We start from the raw sequence: 15,934 nt of genomic DNA, 5'->3' as shown, positions 1-15,934 counted from the left end.
GAACTGTGGTTAACTTTAGAACACTGCAATTCAATGTTAACTCATGGCAACATAATAACACTAAAACATTGAAAAGATGATTAATAGTGTGAAGTCGATTTAAAAAATAAATAAATATTTATTGGTTTGATTAATTGTTTCAAAAGTCAAATTTAATGATCTCTTTACAATGATTTCACCTAAAATGTAATTTTTATTTATAGATTTAATTCTATTTTAGTGTCTATAATTGTTGTATTGTAAGACTAATTGTTAACTTTTTGTCTAGTTTATAACACAACACAAAAAAGGTGTTTGGTAAAGAATTCAAAAACAATTTGTTTTAAAAATTTATAATTTGTAAGTGCTAAATTACATTAATTAACTTTTATTTTATTTTATTAATATTTTTTATATTTTAATGCATTGTATATTTTTGTATTTTGTATTTTTTTATTATCTATTTCTATTTTATAGACATAAGACTACTTTTAGTATTTGTTAATTAGGTTATTTTTTAATCTTTACATACTTCAAATTAAAAAAAAAAAAAAAACTAACATTACATATTCAAGTAAAAAAAATTTATTAGATAAAAGTTATATATAAAAATTTAAATATAATAATAATTTAGATTAAAATATAATTTAAAATAAATTTAATCAATACTCTTTAAAGAAAATAATTTGTTATATGTTATTTCTTCTTGACAATACCCATAACCATTTGTTTGATTGTTTTCACTCGTTTTCCTTTACGTCATTTGTCAATAGAATTAAACAATCATGTTATTATAACTTTTAAAATGTAAATAAATTTCAAGAAGCGCCCATGGCCTAACGGATAAGGCGTCTGACTTCTAATCAGGCGATTGTGGGTTCGAGTCCCACTGGGCGTGAAAATTTTAATTTTTTAATGTTTTTTGTTGCTTATTTATTTTTTATTAAATATTATTAACAAAAATATTTTGCTACTTTCAATACATTTTCTAACAATAATTATAATTTTAGCATTTGTGAAGGATTGTACAAAATCAATAACTTTGTTCTTTATTATGTTTTTATGGATAATAATTTTATATAATGTGATATAAGTTAGAAAATAGTTATATTAAGATTATGAAACTGTCTTCATTCGTCCATAATTTCATAAAAAGTATTTATAAATGAGTTTGTTACTATAATTACTTACGTTGATGAATTAAGTAAATTGCTAAGAACTTCCAAAAACTGTATGTTGCAAGAATAATAACTTCAAGCAATAAATAGTAAGCATCGTGGATTTTATCTCATTATTCTGACGTCTAATTTCACTCAATTATAATATTATTTAGTTACTCTTGGTTAGATAATAAGCATTATAATGTATGAAAAATTGAACATTAATTTTTTTTAAAGTTTATCTACAATGTTCTATTATAATACTTTTTCGTTAATTTATAATTACTATGCTATGCTTCTAATTTTTTTTTAAAAAGAACGTATATGTGATAATAGCATATATTTGTTTATATTATAATTAATTTTGACTGACTATATTACTTAAATCGATATGGCGTACTCATAGTTTATAATTTAGAAACATAGTTCTATTTCTATCTAAAAACTAATTGTATTATTCTTTTCTCATATAGTTTTTCTTTATTTAAAAAAAAAAAGTCATGGATTTTAAATATAGTTCATCAAGAAAAAAATCTACAAATTGAAGAAGTCCTACGTCCTTATATGTCATATAAATATATTTTCGTTGATAATCCATAGTCTTCTCTCAATACCTGAAATACTTCTTCAATTTTTAAATATTTGAGCTTGTAGATAAGTTCATGAAATATATATATTTTTAAAATTAGTCTTTTTGTAAAAAAATAACAATATTTATATTATAACATTGTATATTGCAAAAGATTTTCCTATTTAGAATCTCTTATTACCGTGGAATGGGTGACGTGGAAAAGCAAAGAAAGTTGTTTTTGGCTTTCTCGGTGATAGGAGATGATTAGCAAAGAAACATTCAACAAATACTCTCCTTTTACCATGTTACTCTTTGCTTTTTCAAATTTTTCGTGCTATGCAACACTGAAGATTCCATTTACAACCAAGATTTCTAAGCATGTGAATGATTTGACTATTTATTGTGGTAGTTGATGAGTTAATGGAATGATAAATATTGAGAAGGCACTGAGGGGAGGTGCGTTTTGAATGCTTTAAATTGAGGGAGGAGTTGAGTGTGAATGTTGTGAGGAGTTTGTTCTTGCTAAAGAGGTCTTCAGAGGTGCGCGACGTGGCTCGACGTAGTGCAATGTGGTCCTCGATGGTGCTGTGTGTGACTTGGTGTGGTGCTCGATGGGTGTGGTTCGACGTGGTGCGCAATTGTGCTATGTGTCTAGTGGTCGTTGGTAAGTGGTGTGTGTGGGCAACGGTAGTATGTTCTCACATCCAGGTGCATTGAGAAACCAGATAATCGATTTTGACACCTGAGAATCGATTCTCACACTCGATTCTTTTAGACAATCGATGTTGGAGTATACAATGATCGGTTTTTCTTATTTTATTTGAGGGATAATCGATTATCCACATGCAAAATCAACTATCCCTACTTTTTTTTGCTGAAATCGATTTTGTGTCATCATAATTGATGTTTTTGTGTTTATTTTTTGTTTGGTTGAGTGAATAATTATTATTATTTTTTTATTTTGATGTATGTATGATGTGATTTGATTTATAAATATATGCAATGTTTTTTTTGGTTTGGTTGAGTGAATAATTATTTATTTTGATGTAGGCATGTGGTGATTTGATTTATGTATATATGCAATGTTTTTAATCATTGAAAAATACCATATTATAACACTAATAATTTTAATTAATCAAAATTTACACAAAAATACTTAATATTTGACTATTCTATTTTTCTTAAAGACAAGAGTAAATTTATAATATCACATTTTAGACCTTTAAAAAAATAAAAATATTCTCACAACCATCACATATCTCATAAACTTTAATAATTTTTTCTCATAAATCTACCATAACATACATCAATCCAAACACACTAACTTTTCTCACACTTTTTTCTCAAATCCTTACACTTTCATTTCTCAATCCAAACACAACCCAGTGATTTTTTTCCTTTTTCTTCAATTTTTTTCTTAATGTTTATAATGTTTCCTAAAAATAGTAATTTAATTACATTAGTGATTGATTATATATATTTGAAATATGTAGTATTTCATGATTATATATTCTTTTTCTAATAATTATAAATTGTGTATTAGTTTTAATCTATATATTGTATATATTAAACAACAAGGCGCCCATGGCCTAATGGATAAGGCGCTTGACTTCTAATCAAGCGATTGTGGGTTCGAGTCCCACTGGGCGTGATTCTTTTTTGTATTTTTGAGTGCATATATTTTTTTAATTAAGGAGAGAATCTTTTTAATATTTTTATTGTTTTACTAAGTTATAATCTTTTAGGAATTAAAGAAAGAAAGTATTAAGAATTAACAGGTATTGTGACATTAATTAGTTTAGATAAATAAATAAGAAATATTGTTCCTCCTTCAGTATTTAACAACCTGTGAAATGAATTCAGACATTGAGAAGGGTAACACGTGATTAGATTCGTTCTGCGTTGGATTTGCCCCTCCTTCGTACAAATTACTAAGGATCACATCGTGGGTTGAGCCATGACAATTCCTATTTTTAACTTTTTTTTTTCCCATTTTTTTATTGTTATATATAGATATTTTTAGGTTGAATATCATTTAGTATTTGTATTTATTATTTATTAAGACGATATTACTATATTATTTTTAACGTGGAACTCAAATTCAAGATTAAAAAGTTACAATCATATTGAAAGTTTTTTATACTTTTACGAGGATAAAAAATAAGAGAATTTGTATTGTTATAGGCAAATTATATTAATGTGAAAACCTTTCGATTATGTTTATAATAACTAAATTATAACACATTGTATATCTTTCTTTTATCTGTTGGATGCATAATTAATGGAAATTAAAGTAATAAATACTCTTTTATTTACAAGTACGCTGAATTTAGTTGCAAGAGACATTATTATATAATAAAAGCGATGATAAACTTTAATATCTTATGTACATTATATATACAATCACATATGCATTTGATATATAGTTTAATATGTTTTTAAATGCTTTGAAAATTTTGTTTTTTAGTGTTTTTGTATTCAATATTGCAAATTTGTTTCTTGCCATTATTATGTTATTTTTATATTAATGGTGTTGTTGACATATTAAATTTGATAATATAACAATAAACAGAAGATTACACGTTAATATGATCAATTTAAGAGTAAGTAAATTGCTATTTGAATTAGATTTGCATATTTATTAAATGTTGAATATAAAAGGCATTAAATTTTGATTCAAGATAACAAATCAATTTTAACTTAAAAACTCAGAATAAATCGTATGAAAGATTAAGTAATACACCTCTTAATTATGATACATATTTTAACCTTGATCCAAAAGTAAAAGGTTGAGCAAGACCATATAAATAAATATCACAATTAAAATAAATGTATGTTATATTATAATATTTTATTGTATTTGATTCTTAAGGGTTAATTAAGTAGATGTGATGGAAAAGCATTGCATTGTAATGAAAGAGCAGCAACAACAAGTGGCGCGCGTTGATTGTCCCTTGTCCTTGTGAGTGTGTAACATTTATGGGTCCATCAAAAAGTCGCACACCACTTTGCTTCCTCATACCTAATTCTTCAACCATTCATATTTACACACAAAATGCTGTTTCATCACCCATTATAGACTAAGAAATTTTCTAGACTATTAATTGCAACTCACCCTAATTTTCACTTCAAAAACCCAAACAATATTTTATTTGGTAAATATCAACTATTTGCAAAATTTGCATTGCAAATTGTGTCATCAACTCGTCATAAAATTATTTGCAACACCAAGGTTCTTCTTCTTTATTTTATGAGGGTGAAATGTAGGTGGTGAATAAGGATAGGAATATAAAAACAAGGAGAAGAGTGTGTCTAATTCTGAGCGAGGAGAAAAAATGGTTCTTAGTTTTTATCTAATTTCATAAATAACTATTTTATATAATGTTGTATATTACACATCGAATAAAAATAAAAACATCCCATAATATATAAATGATTGTAATCCTTTCCATGGATTGATTTTGTAATGTTAAATTAGATTTAAAGTTCACGATATATAGTCATTTAAAACTTATAATAATAAAGTTTATTAGATTTATCCGATCACAATCAATTTCATACTTAATTTCAAATTGTAATCGGATCATCTATAAATATATATTATTAGGTATTACTCATCATTTTGATACTATAGAAATCTCAATCCACTAAAAACAATAACATTTAACGTGGAACAAACTTCACTGATTTTATAAGATTGAATTAAATTTAAAGTATTTTTTTATATAATTTTAATATTTTAAATAAATTCAGAACAAAAATATTTTAAATTGAAAAATATTGAATCATTGAAATTCAATTAAAATCAAGTTTATAGATTGATTCATTTAATTACTTAACAGAAGAACCTATTAAAACAACCATAGAAGTTTCAAATACATTTGTCATGGGGTTAAACTATACAAATCAAACAAAAATGTCAGTATATGAATAACGTGGAGAGGATATAAATAAACACGGATATTTATGTTCAATATATGTGATTTTTAATTATTTATTCTTAGTTAATTGGTCCTAAATTACATTATCGTTAACACATCACTAGTAAATCGTGAGAATTAAACAAAAAAATAATAATTTATAATAAAATGGGTTAACTTTTTAATAAATATTAAGTTGAAAATACGTGTATAGATAAATAACTGTCACACGGTAACTTTGTAATTAAAAATAAAGATAACAACACTTATTTATGTTATTATATATCTGAATAAAAGATATTGATGAAATATTAAAAAATGTGGTTGTCGCTTTATAAACACATTTTTTTCCCAATTACACACTTCATACATTCTTAAACAGGTATATAATTGTTTTTTTTATTATTCAGAAAAGTATAGAAATTAGTCTTCCAATTTTTTTTAAAAAAATCTTTAAATATTTCAAATGCAAATATTAAAGCTTAAAATATTTCAAATCCAAATCTTTAAAGATGATTTTTTTTATCTATTTTTAAATATTAAAAAGATATTTTAAAAATAAAGATTTCATAAAAAATATCTTTTCATATTAAAAACATATTTAATGCAAATATTGAGATTAAAAGCTTGGGAATGTGGTACGGTTTCCGACAACCTTACGTGACAAGAAACAATGACACGCGTACTCGCTGTACGAAACATCAGTTGCCATGAACTACACGTAAACCTAATTTGTGTTTTGGTTTACCTCTTCCTTCTACAAATAACATTTTCTAAATTTTCATACTACTTCCATTTTTGGTAATAATAACTTTACATCATATTTTTTTCCACTTTCATTTCTTAATTAGACATATCATTGTTTTATTTTATATTTATTTTTCCTAATTAAATATAATATTTTATTAAATAGAGTTGTAAAGTAAAAGTGAAGAAAAATAAAAATAAAAAAAACCTTTTTCTTATAAAGAGACATTCTTACGTGATAATACTACACTTTATTTGCCCTTATTATATATAACCTCATAAGTAAACTCACATTAAAAAATAATAAACAAAAATCAACTGCAGAAAAATAAACAACATATGAGACGTGATTCGATCGTCAACTGCAATCTACATCCACACGGATAACTACTAGATTTTCATTTTTGTTTTCTTGCACACAAAATTACAAACACAATGATTTATTTAAATAAAGATGATAAATGAACACAATGATTAAATTCACTCACTAAATACGGTGTCTAGTCAGCCCAATCCAATTGATCATGGTTTCATACCCAACTAACTGTGCGTAGCAAGTATTCTTCTTTACATCGTTTGAGAATTTTCGTAACGTGTGAAAAAAATGAAAAATATAAATAAGATTATTAAACTTCATAACCAAAATATACATAATATATGTATCTATAAACAACAATCAACTTTTGCTTTGACTACTGTATGCCATATCAGTATCACTTCAATGCATTATTTGCTGAATGGAATCTAAAGAAAGAAAACATCATAGCAATATATTTTTCTTCTCTTAGAAAAAGAAAGGATAATTGTTTTTGGTATTAGGTAAAAAGCTTTTCCAATTCACAAGAACGTAACTTAACATAATATAAGGAAAATGAAAGATTTTTTTTTGTTTCAATTTATTAAAAAGTAAAAGATTTTCCATAACACGAAACATGCAGAAGTTATCTTGAGTTAGTTTAATCAGATTGATTATTAATCCAATTTAAAGGTACAATGATTAAAGGTAGAAGGAGTTTAATAGTATCAAAACTTATCCCATATAGAAGCTATACAACCTACTAATTTTGAGTGTGAAAGTTAAAAAGACTAGAGTCCAATTAATGGGTCAGATCCCATCGACCATTAATCAAATCTAAAGTTTTTATATTTAAAAAACTGAGATTTTTTTTAATGATTTTGGACTAATTTATATTTTACAATATTTTACATAATGTATTTATTTCAATATCTCTTCTGCCTATTTAAAAAATTGTAAAAAAATAATTTATATTCCTGTCATTTTGGACTTAAAATCTAAAACAATAGTATTGTTAGATCAATCATTACATTCGAGGTATTGTCCGTTTTAAATGTCAATGTTCTATCACAGTTTTATTTTTAAAAAATGTTTCAGTAGAAGGACAAATCTAAAAGATAGTATCTGGTATTGTCCGTTTTAAATGTCTATGTTCTGTCACGATTTTATTTTTAAAAGACGTATCGATAGGAGGAGAAAAAATATATAAACTGTGATTAACCTTGACTGAATAATATAAGATTATATTAAAAATAACTGGATTACTTATTTTTAATATTTTTTACCTTTTAATAATTCAAATAAGGCAAACTCTTGCATAACATAAAATTTCCATAAAGTTATTTTTCCTTGTGATTTTATTTAATCTATAACAAGAAACAAAATAATTTAATAAAAAAACCACAAACACTTGCACAATCTTAAAAAACAGTGACACATAAATTGAATTAGAAAAATATCAGTGATAACAGAAAAATGGAACATGTTTGAAAATCTGAGAAAGACAGAAAGAGTTGAAACTAAACAGAGCATGTTTTTTGATGATCAGTCTGAAAGTGGAAGAATCCACACTCATCTTCTCCAACCATCATCTCGCAAATGCTTCCCACTGCCATTGGAGGGTACAACCAGCTATCCACCGAGTCAATAAAAGCGAACTCACTTCTCGACTCCACCGATTCCAAGCTCTCTTCTATGTTCGGCAGTTCCACAATCTCGCTCAAATCCGACGACTCTGCCTCATCCGAGCACTCGCGGTCGAACTCCACCATCGCGGCGGCTTCCGCGGCGGCCACTTGGATGTCACGTGGGGCACACGTCACGGGTCTGGGAAGCAGGTTTACTATGGCAGGGAAGTTGAGAATGGCGGCGCGGCCCTTAATGCTCAGAGCCGCAACGTCGTGCGCGCGCGCCGCCATTTCTGGCGTGGCGAAAGTTCCGAGCCATATGCGTGATTTCTTGCGTGGCTCGCGAATTTCGGATACCCATTTGCCCCAGTTGCGCATTCGCACGCCGTGGTAGAGGGGGTGTCTGGTGGGGTCTCTGTTTCTCTTGGGCTTGCTCTGTTTCGGGGTCTCTGTTTTATGGGGTTTTGAAGAGGAGGAGTTGCAGGGGCTAGTGGGAGGAGTTTGGTGACAGGGTGTATCGGTCATTTTTAGTGAGAATGGGAATGTTTGAGGAGCAGATTAGAGGTTTGTGAGTGATAAGGAGTGTGGAAGAAACAGAGCATATGGGTCGGCTTTGTTGTGGTGAAGGATAGATTACCCATAAAGCGACCCTTAACCTACCAATAATATAGTTCGTGAATGGTGACAATGCATAATGAGTTAAGTTTAGGTTTATTAGTACGATGGGAAACAAGAAAAAGAAAAAAGAGAGAAAACTTTATAATACAACAACTAACGCTGTTAAAGAATGGAAATTGCAGAGGATTTGTTTGGTTAAGTATAAGGTTTTTTTACAGGGTACATTGGTCTCACACATGCATAGAAGATATTTAGTTTAGTGTTATATTTCTGGCCAAGTCTCACATGTCAACATCGCACATTTCTTGTGTCCCTTGGGGTCAAATTGTTGCCTTGTGCAATTTTCATTCTCCATTTGTATAAAGAAATTCACAACCAATTGGTTGGGTGGTGTGTGCAAAGGCCACTAGCACTTGTTCTTTTTTTTTTTCCTTTATTCAAATTTCTGCTATTTTTTATTCATATTTTTGGACTAGACCTTGTGATGTTAATTGGTGTGTAACGGTCAAACGACTCTAGAAGTCTTGGTATTTGTATACAAAACAAGAGATAACTAATAAGGGAGAGTTATAAGGAAAATTAAGAAATATACAAATGAAAAAGAAAAGATTAGTGAAAGAAGCAAAATAGTGAATTGTTGGAGTGGTAAAAATTATTTTGAATAGTTTTGAAGGAAAATATGGAAGAAAATTAAGCATCCCTCTTAAGGGGAAAGGGGATGAATAATTTGTTGGGAAGATGGAGAGTTTAGGGATTGTAATGTTCCATAATGTGATAATGATGTTATGCATTGGTAATAATAGAAGAAACATATATCTCCATCCTAGGATGCTTTGCTTCCTTCCACACCAGGCACCTCTTGCTATGGATTATCTACAACCTATCCTTATCCAAATTACCCTGATGTGACACTTCAAGATGGGATGCTATTATAATTGGTTCATTACTATTTCTCATCATTTTCTTCTTTTTTATGCTATTTACTACTTAATCCTGCTCAAAAGTATTGAGGTATATAAACTTCTTTTCACCTCAACATTTATCTCAGCAAGTAAAAACAAATCCCTCACTATCTGTGCCTTGGATGTGTTTATATTTTTCTTCCAAAACAAGAATTTGGATGTCGTGAGATTTCATCTCAAATATTCATGAATATTTACACCTTTAAAAATATGAACAATAAAATAAATTATGATAAATATGAAAGGAAACATGTATTATTATGGTTGAATGGTGTAAAAAACATATCGGTATCCAATACCAACGGAATAAAAATAGTATAAACATTAATTAGACATGCACTTTAATCTAGATAAAAAAAATAAAAGAAGTTATCAAATATTATAAATAGACGCAACAAATTAAATGTTTATCATGATTATATCATTAATTATAATATCAAATACTTACTTCAAGATAACCTTTTAATTTGATAACAAAACTACTCTCTCACTCCCTCTTATTTCAATTCCTTTTAGAACAAGAACAAAATTATATTGAAAATCTAACTGTTACAAATATAATAAAATTATAATATATCAATAAATATAAATTTATATTATTAATTTTATAAAATTAAATTAAATATAAATTTCACTAATTTCTTTATTCTTATACTCAGTCAAATTATAGTATATAAATAAATATAAATTTTATAAAATTGAATTAAAGTTAAATTTCACTATCTTATATTTCTTTATTCTTATGCTCAACATGATTTCTTTATTCTAATGCACATGGTGACGAGAGATAATATATCACAATAATTGAAGGAGTGTTAAAACAGATAAAAATGTGTTTAATCCACATATTTAATAGAAAAATTGGAGCAAATTGATTAATCAATGTTTAAATTTTTAGCTGTAATTTTGGTTGGTATACATTATTTTATTGTTACTTTAAATAGAAAAAAGTGGCATTGGTACACGCTCTTAAATGCAATTCTCCCGTTGTCACTGTTATCTTTGATTATGAGAAGTAATAGGAAAATATATATTATTTGTTTTGCATTTTAAATATTTTGTTTGGTCTTTAAAAATTTACAAGATCTCATTTTGTTTTTTAGCAATTTTGTCATTGAACTAACTTTTCAAAGATAAAAAAATCATCTTACTAATCTTTATAAAAGATTAAAATAATGATAAAAATCTATAGAAACCATTTTTGTGTGAGGAACTAAATCTTAGAAGGACTTGGCTTGGGCTAATGATGGGCTAATGATGGCCCTTCGGCGTCAATTTCTCTGGTTATGGTTTATGAGGTTCCTATATGCTTGTTAAATAGTGTCTCTGTCACTTTTTCTAGTTATGATTTATGAGTTTTAGACAAGATTCTTGAATAGTGTTAGTATCCCTGCTTCGAACACTAACACTCATACAATACTACTTGTAGTAGTAAAATTTCAAAAATATACGTATCTTAGTATAGAGATTATAGATATTTCTGTATCTTATATTTTAGATATTATATTTATTTCCATATTTATATGTTGTACACAGGTTATGTTCTACATTAAAAATTTCATTTTCTGATCTGCACAGCCCTTGGTCATTTTCAAAAGATAAAGGAAATTAAGATTTCAAAACACTCCAATCAAGCTGAATCCGATAACAGAACTATGGAATTTGTTTTTAAGGGGTGCTAGATTTACACTGGACATTAAGGAGATAGGTCGTACCATTTTCTATTGAGAAAAAACTATAAAAGAAAGGGCCAAACAGAACTCAAACATTGCTGCAGGAAAAGTAAGACATTGTGCAGGATGCACCCATATGGTATTGCTGATAGTGCCGGGAATACAGATCGAAAAATCTCAACTACTTACAAAAAGAATTAAATGAATAAAAGGCAACATTCTAGTGTTCATTTTCTTTCAAAATATCAGGAACTGGTAGTAATCTGTTCTTCCAATTACTAGAACCGTGCTCATGTTTTGTTGACGACATGGACAGATAAAGAAACATCGACAATGCTCCATCATGGCAAAGAAAATCAACTTTCTCCATCGGAAATTATAAACCGGTTTGATTTATTCGTGTGAAATCCACTACAGCATCATAAATCACCATAAATCTTTGTCAACAATAGTAAGATTTGAAATTTCAAATCACTCTCCTTGAATCATTTGCTGTAGCAAGATGGTCCTACAAGCACGAAACAACATGATTAAGTGCGTCAACCAAAAACTAGGCAAAATATTCCTAAAGCTACATCTTGAAATGTGAGAAAAAATGAACCAAAACTGTACAAAGAAGGTTTAGAGCTTTCATCATGTATGCTAGTCTAGAATTAAGGGAAGAAAACCTGGTCTGATTACTACAAATGAGTAATCAGTCCTAATTCCATATAACGAGGAAACAAATGTAATTAAATCCTACGAAAATAAAAGGAAATAATGATAATAATATATGAGCAAGAGCAACAACACTAATATGAAATAATCCAGTATATCAAACTCAAGCTATAACAGATACCATGACCTGACGGGCTAAATTGTTCATCCTGGCTACTATTTGGTTCCAAGATGTTCAATTATGAATTTCTGATGACATCTAGAACTCCACATAAAAAGGTTTTGTACAACAAAACAAATGAAATGACTACTTTCTTATGATAAATCACATTCAAATGATCGAATTTCACTCAAACTGTTAAACGTTACCAAACAAGTTTGGATTCTACGGAGCAGAATATTCATTGCAAATCATTAAGATCCTTTAAGTACCCTATAAAAAAGAGATCCTTAAAGTAGATCATTACAGGGTAAATAAATTTAGTCCAAGACTTACTGAGATAAAATCAAATGCTTTAGTTTCTTCTTTCTTTGAACTGTTGATCATTGAGCTAGAAGTTTGAGTTGAAAATTTTGATTGGAATATGTCCGGAAGAGGTGCTCTTTCATTGCTACCAGCATCTTGAGCGGTACTGGCATCATGCCTGTTGACATTATTAAGGTGTTGGAAATTAGCCATTGTAGCCAGAAATTGCTGCTGAGCCAAGAGATTTCCCATGGCACCATAATTAAGTGGCTGAGAAGAATATGGTTGGTTCAACATAATGCCAGGTTGTGCAGTATAAGATGGATGATCAGAAGAAAATATGGAATTTACATCGATGCCAACTGCTTGAGAGCCCAACATGCCACCAAAACCATTGTCCTGTCTCAGATGGCTACCATGTTTATTTGAACCAGAAAAAAAGGATTCAGATTGCATGGTAGGGGATGTTGCTTTCTGTTTTGCACTGGACGTATTTTCATCGACAGACAAGCCAGCAAATAAATGATCAACAGACTCTCCATTATTTTCGTGCCTGGAATTAGTGGCAAAAATGTCATTACTCTCATGATGACCCAGTTTATCATTGCCAACAGTCATCCTTGAAAAGATATCGCTATGCTCTTTGTTGTCATTAGAATGAAATGACACATCGGCAAAGGGGTCATCATTTTTTAGTTCGTTACTAGCTACTCCAGTGTTACTAAAATTTCCAAAAAAATCAACAGCCAGAGCCGGAGGTATGGATGGTGTCAAATTTGCTACATTTTGATCATTTGTTCTCTTTGTAGCATCGCCTGTTCCATGATAGTCATGAAAATCACCAGTGTCTAACAAATCAGGAAACTCAGCAACAGCAGCACTATCCATCTTCACAGCCTTCTCTGAATTAATTGAACTGTTAGGTTGGCCTCCACCTAAAAGACCAAGAACCTGTCCATCAAATGGCCAAGAGCTAAATTTAATTACAAAATACTAATCTTGCACTCCAAAGGTTGCTCTTAAACTTGTCTGCTTCCTTCTAAGAAATTTGGTATAGGGTGATTCCTTTTGTTTGTGTAACTTTACCCATAAAGAGAAAGGACTGCATAATATTTTGCACCGTTCTGAGAAACAACTGAAATTCTTACCAGTATCTATAATTTCATAGTAACTACAATCAGCTATCAAAGTTTTTTCTCACAATTTAGACTTCCTTTTAATATTCTAGATATGATATCAACTTTTAGTGGGATGATGACAGAGGGGACATGATGCTAAATAAGATTGCATTAATATCTTAAAAAAGGAAACCTGTGTAAATGACCCACATAATTGAGTGAATAGAAAAAGGGGAAATGAATACAAGCTAGATTATCCGATTTAGTGGGAACAAGGAGAAAATTAAACAAAAAAGGGAAACTTTGTATCTTAAAGTTTTAGGCCTCGGCATACATTTATTGATATGCCTACCACCAATATTCCAGTTTTAACCAATCATAGTTCAATAGGGTTAAAGTCAAAACAACTAAAGTAATTTAAAAAAAAACAGAATATGAATTGATGTAAGTAAAAAATGAAATTAATGAGAAGTTGAAATAGTGTACCTTGTTTGCCTTTTCCTTCAAAGAGGCTTGAGGGGATTCCGAACATCTCAACACCAGATCATTGTTCTCAGCAAAGTAAGTCGCTATACGTGAAAAATTATCATCATCTTTGTTTCTAAGGATGGACTCAAGGACACAAACAGCTTTGACACGAACCTGAAAATATAGTCCCCAAAAGAAGTCAAATTGAGATGAGATGACACATACATCAACATGAAGCAAATATCAGGTGCAGAATTGTGTAATTGACTTGATATGGGCAAGCATGTATGAATTCTAACTTTCACAGAAATGTCAACACAATACACATGCCTGCCACATTGGAGATTGGAGCTTTTGTTCAAGGGCATGACATAAAGCCATGGCATCCAACTTTGCAGCCTCTCTTAGGAAAACTTGAATGGCATCTCGAGTGGGCTGCAGGCGCACGCCTCCAGAACTTGCAACTGTCTCCAGCAAGCTATCCTCTTGTGTCTTACTCTCTGCATAACCAGCATCAGTTTTCCCATTCGACATTTCCATCCTAGTTATACTTGCATCCTGATTCCAAGGGCCACCAGATTGATTCTTCGAAAGTGCCGACGTAATTCCACTACCATACGCAGTGGGTTCATATCTGTCGCCACGATCTCTTTCGTCATCGAATGAGTCATGAAAATTATGGGGGCCCTTGTATGTTCCACCCGCAGCTTCATTCTTGATAAGCGAAGAATGCCCCTGTGTGAAGGCGCTGAGTCCTTGCTTAATGGTTGCACTTCCAATATCAACAACCTCACTGAGAAACGATTTCTTCTCCTGAGAAGGACCTTGAAAGTTGGTGTTGCCAAACCCTTCGATCCGTCTATTGAGATCAGCAGAAGCAGAAGCTGAAGGCGGTTGCTTGCTGTTGCTATCATCTGCAGAAAAAACAGCAGAGATAGCCTCTTGAGCAGTGTCTCTCACAGCCTTGTTGAATGCATCGCCTTTCAGAGGATCCAATTGACCCTTGTACTGTAACAACTGACGAATTGCCACTGAATGTCTCTGCATTTCCCTTCTAAACTCCACACCACACTTTCCAACCGCATACTTGATCAATCTCAAAGCCTGTCAAATGCAAACCAACACAATGATCGGAATCTGATTTCAATATATTTTGCATTCACATTCCACGGAATAACAATAACAACGATAAATTAGAAGCTGCATGCGTACCTTGTGTTTCACGACGGGGCTTTTATTGTCGAGGCGTTTAAGGATGAATTCTGAGAGCTCCTTGACGATGGTAGGATGCGAAGAGCGTAGGAGCTCGCAGATTTCATCAAGTTTGTAGACAGGTGTGACTTTCTCTTCATCGGAGGTAGCTGAATCGATCAAGCGCCACCTCCAGTACGATTCCACCGCTCTTCGACTCGATTCCATTCTCTTCTCCTTCACAGATTCTGTTTATTTATATTCACTGCAACACAATTCGCAACTTCACTCACAGTAAGTAAAAAACCTTGCAATTTGAATGATGCTGTTCTCTAGTTTCTGTATCAAAATAGTACAAATTCTAGATTTGGAATGGAACTGAGAAAGAGAGCGATGAAGGAACGTAAATGCAGAGAGACGAAGGGCCTTTTTGCCACGAAAACAGAAAATTCATGCAGAACGTGACACGTCAGTTGCTGAC

At 30.4% G+C, this 15,934-nt stretch overlaps 2 protein-coding genes and 2 non-coding genes across 5 annotated transcripts; 2 read left to right on the top strand and 2 right to left on the bottom strand.

Annotated features, from left to right (window-relative positions):
• The first annotated feature begins 804 nt into the window (after nt 1-804).
• TRNAR-UCU (transfer RNA arginine (anticodon UCU)) lies at nt 805-877 on the top strand. The gene has a single exon. It is a non-coding gene; the product is annotated as a tRNA-Arg (tRNA).
• Nucleotides 878-3,288: 2,411 nt separating this feature from the next.
• On the top strand, nt 3,289-3,361 carry TRNAR-UCU (transfer RNA arginine (anticodon UCU)). The gene has a single exon. It is a non-coding gene; the product is annotated as a tRNA-Arg (tRNA).
• Nucleotides 3,362-8,093: 4,732 nt separating this feature from the next.
• LOC137835958 (Integrase-type DNA-binding superfamily protein) lies at nt 8,094-9,051 on the bottom strand. The gene has a single exon (XM_068644727.2). The coding sequence runs from the start codon at nt 8,823-8,825 to the stop codon at nt 8,193-8,195; it is 633 nt and encodes a 210-aa protein (XP_068500828.2). The 5' UTR covers nt 8,826-9,051; the 3' UTR covers nt 8,094-8,192.
• A 2,565-nt stretch (nt 9,052-11,616) lies between these two features.
• On the bottom strand, nt 11,617-15,856 carry LOC137835956 (ENTH/VHS family protein). Of its 2 annotated transcripts, none has more exons than XM_068644720.2 (5): nt 15,475-15,779; nt 14,593-15,366; nt 14,281-14,436; nt 12,707-13,627; nt 11,617-12,061 (listed from the first exon to the last, which is right to left on the bottom strand). In XM_068644720.2, the coding sequence occupies exons 1-5, from the start codon at nt 15,679-15,681 to the stop codon at nt 12,020-12,022; spliced, it is 2,100 nt and encodes a 699-aa protein (XP_068500821.2). In that variant the 5' UTR covers nt 15,682-15,779; the 3' UTR covers nt 11,617-12,019. The 2 variants fall into 2 exon arrangements, 1 of the variants encoding a protein (XP_068500821.2); XR_016521014.1 differs by having other exon boundaries at nt 11,653-12,061; nt 12,707-13,611; nt 15,475-15,856.
• Nucleotides 15,857-15,934: the final 78 nt, after the last annotated feature.

The sequence above is a fragment of the Phaseolus vulgaris genome, chromosome 5 (assembly GCF_051622355.1).
Source record: "Phaseolus vulgaris cultivar YP4 chromosome 5, ASM5162235v1, whole genome shotgun sequence".
In the NCBI taxonomy this organism is placed as follows: Eukaryota; Viridiplantae; Streptophyta; class Magnoliopsida; order Fabales; family Fabaceae; genus Phaseolus; species Phaseolus vulgaris.
The sequence above is the reverse complement of the archived record's forward strand: the minus strand, read 5'-3'. Positions and strand labels throughout refer to the sequence as shown.

Bases quoted from the DNA above. Each gene is read 5' to 3' on its own strand.
- LOC137835956 (XM_068644720.2), bottom strand. From the start codon at position 15,681: ATGGAATCGAGTCGAAGAGCGGTGGAATCGTACTGGAGGTGGCGCTTG. The intron at 14,437-14,592 runs GCATGTGTATTG...CTATATTTTCAG, and splicing joins TCCAATCTCCAATGTGGCAG to GTTCGTGTCAAAGCTGTTTG. The intron at 12,062-12,706 runs GTAAGTCTTGGA...TCGTGCTTGTAG, and splicing joins AAGCATTTGATTTTATCTCA to GACCATCTTGCTACAGCAAA.
- LOC137835958 (XM_068644727.2), bottom strand. From the start codon at position 8,825: ATGACCGATACACCCTGTCACCAAACTCCTCCCACTAGCCCCTGCAAC.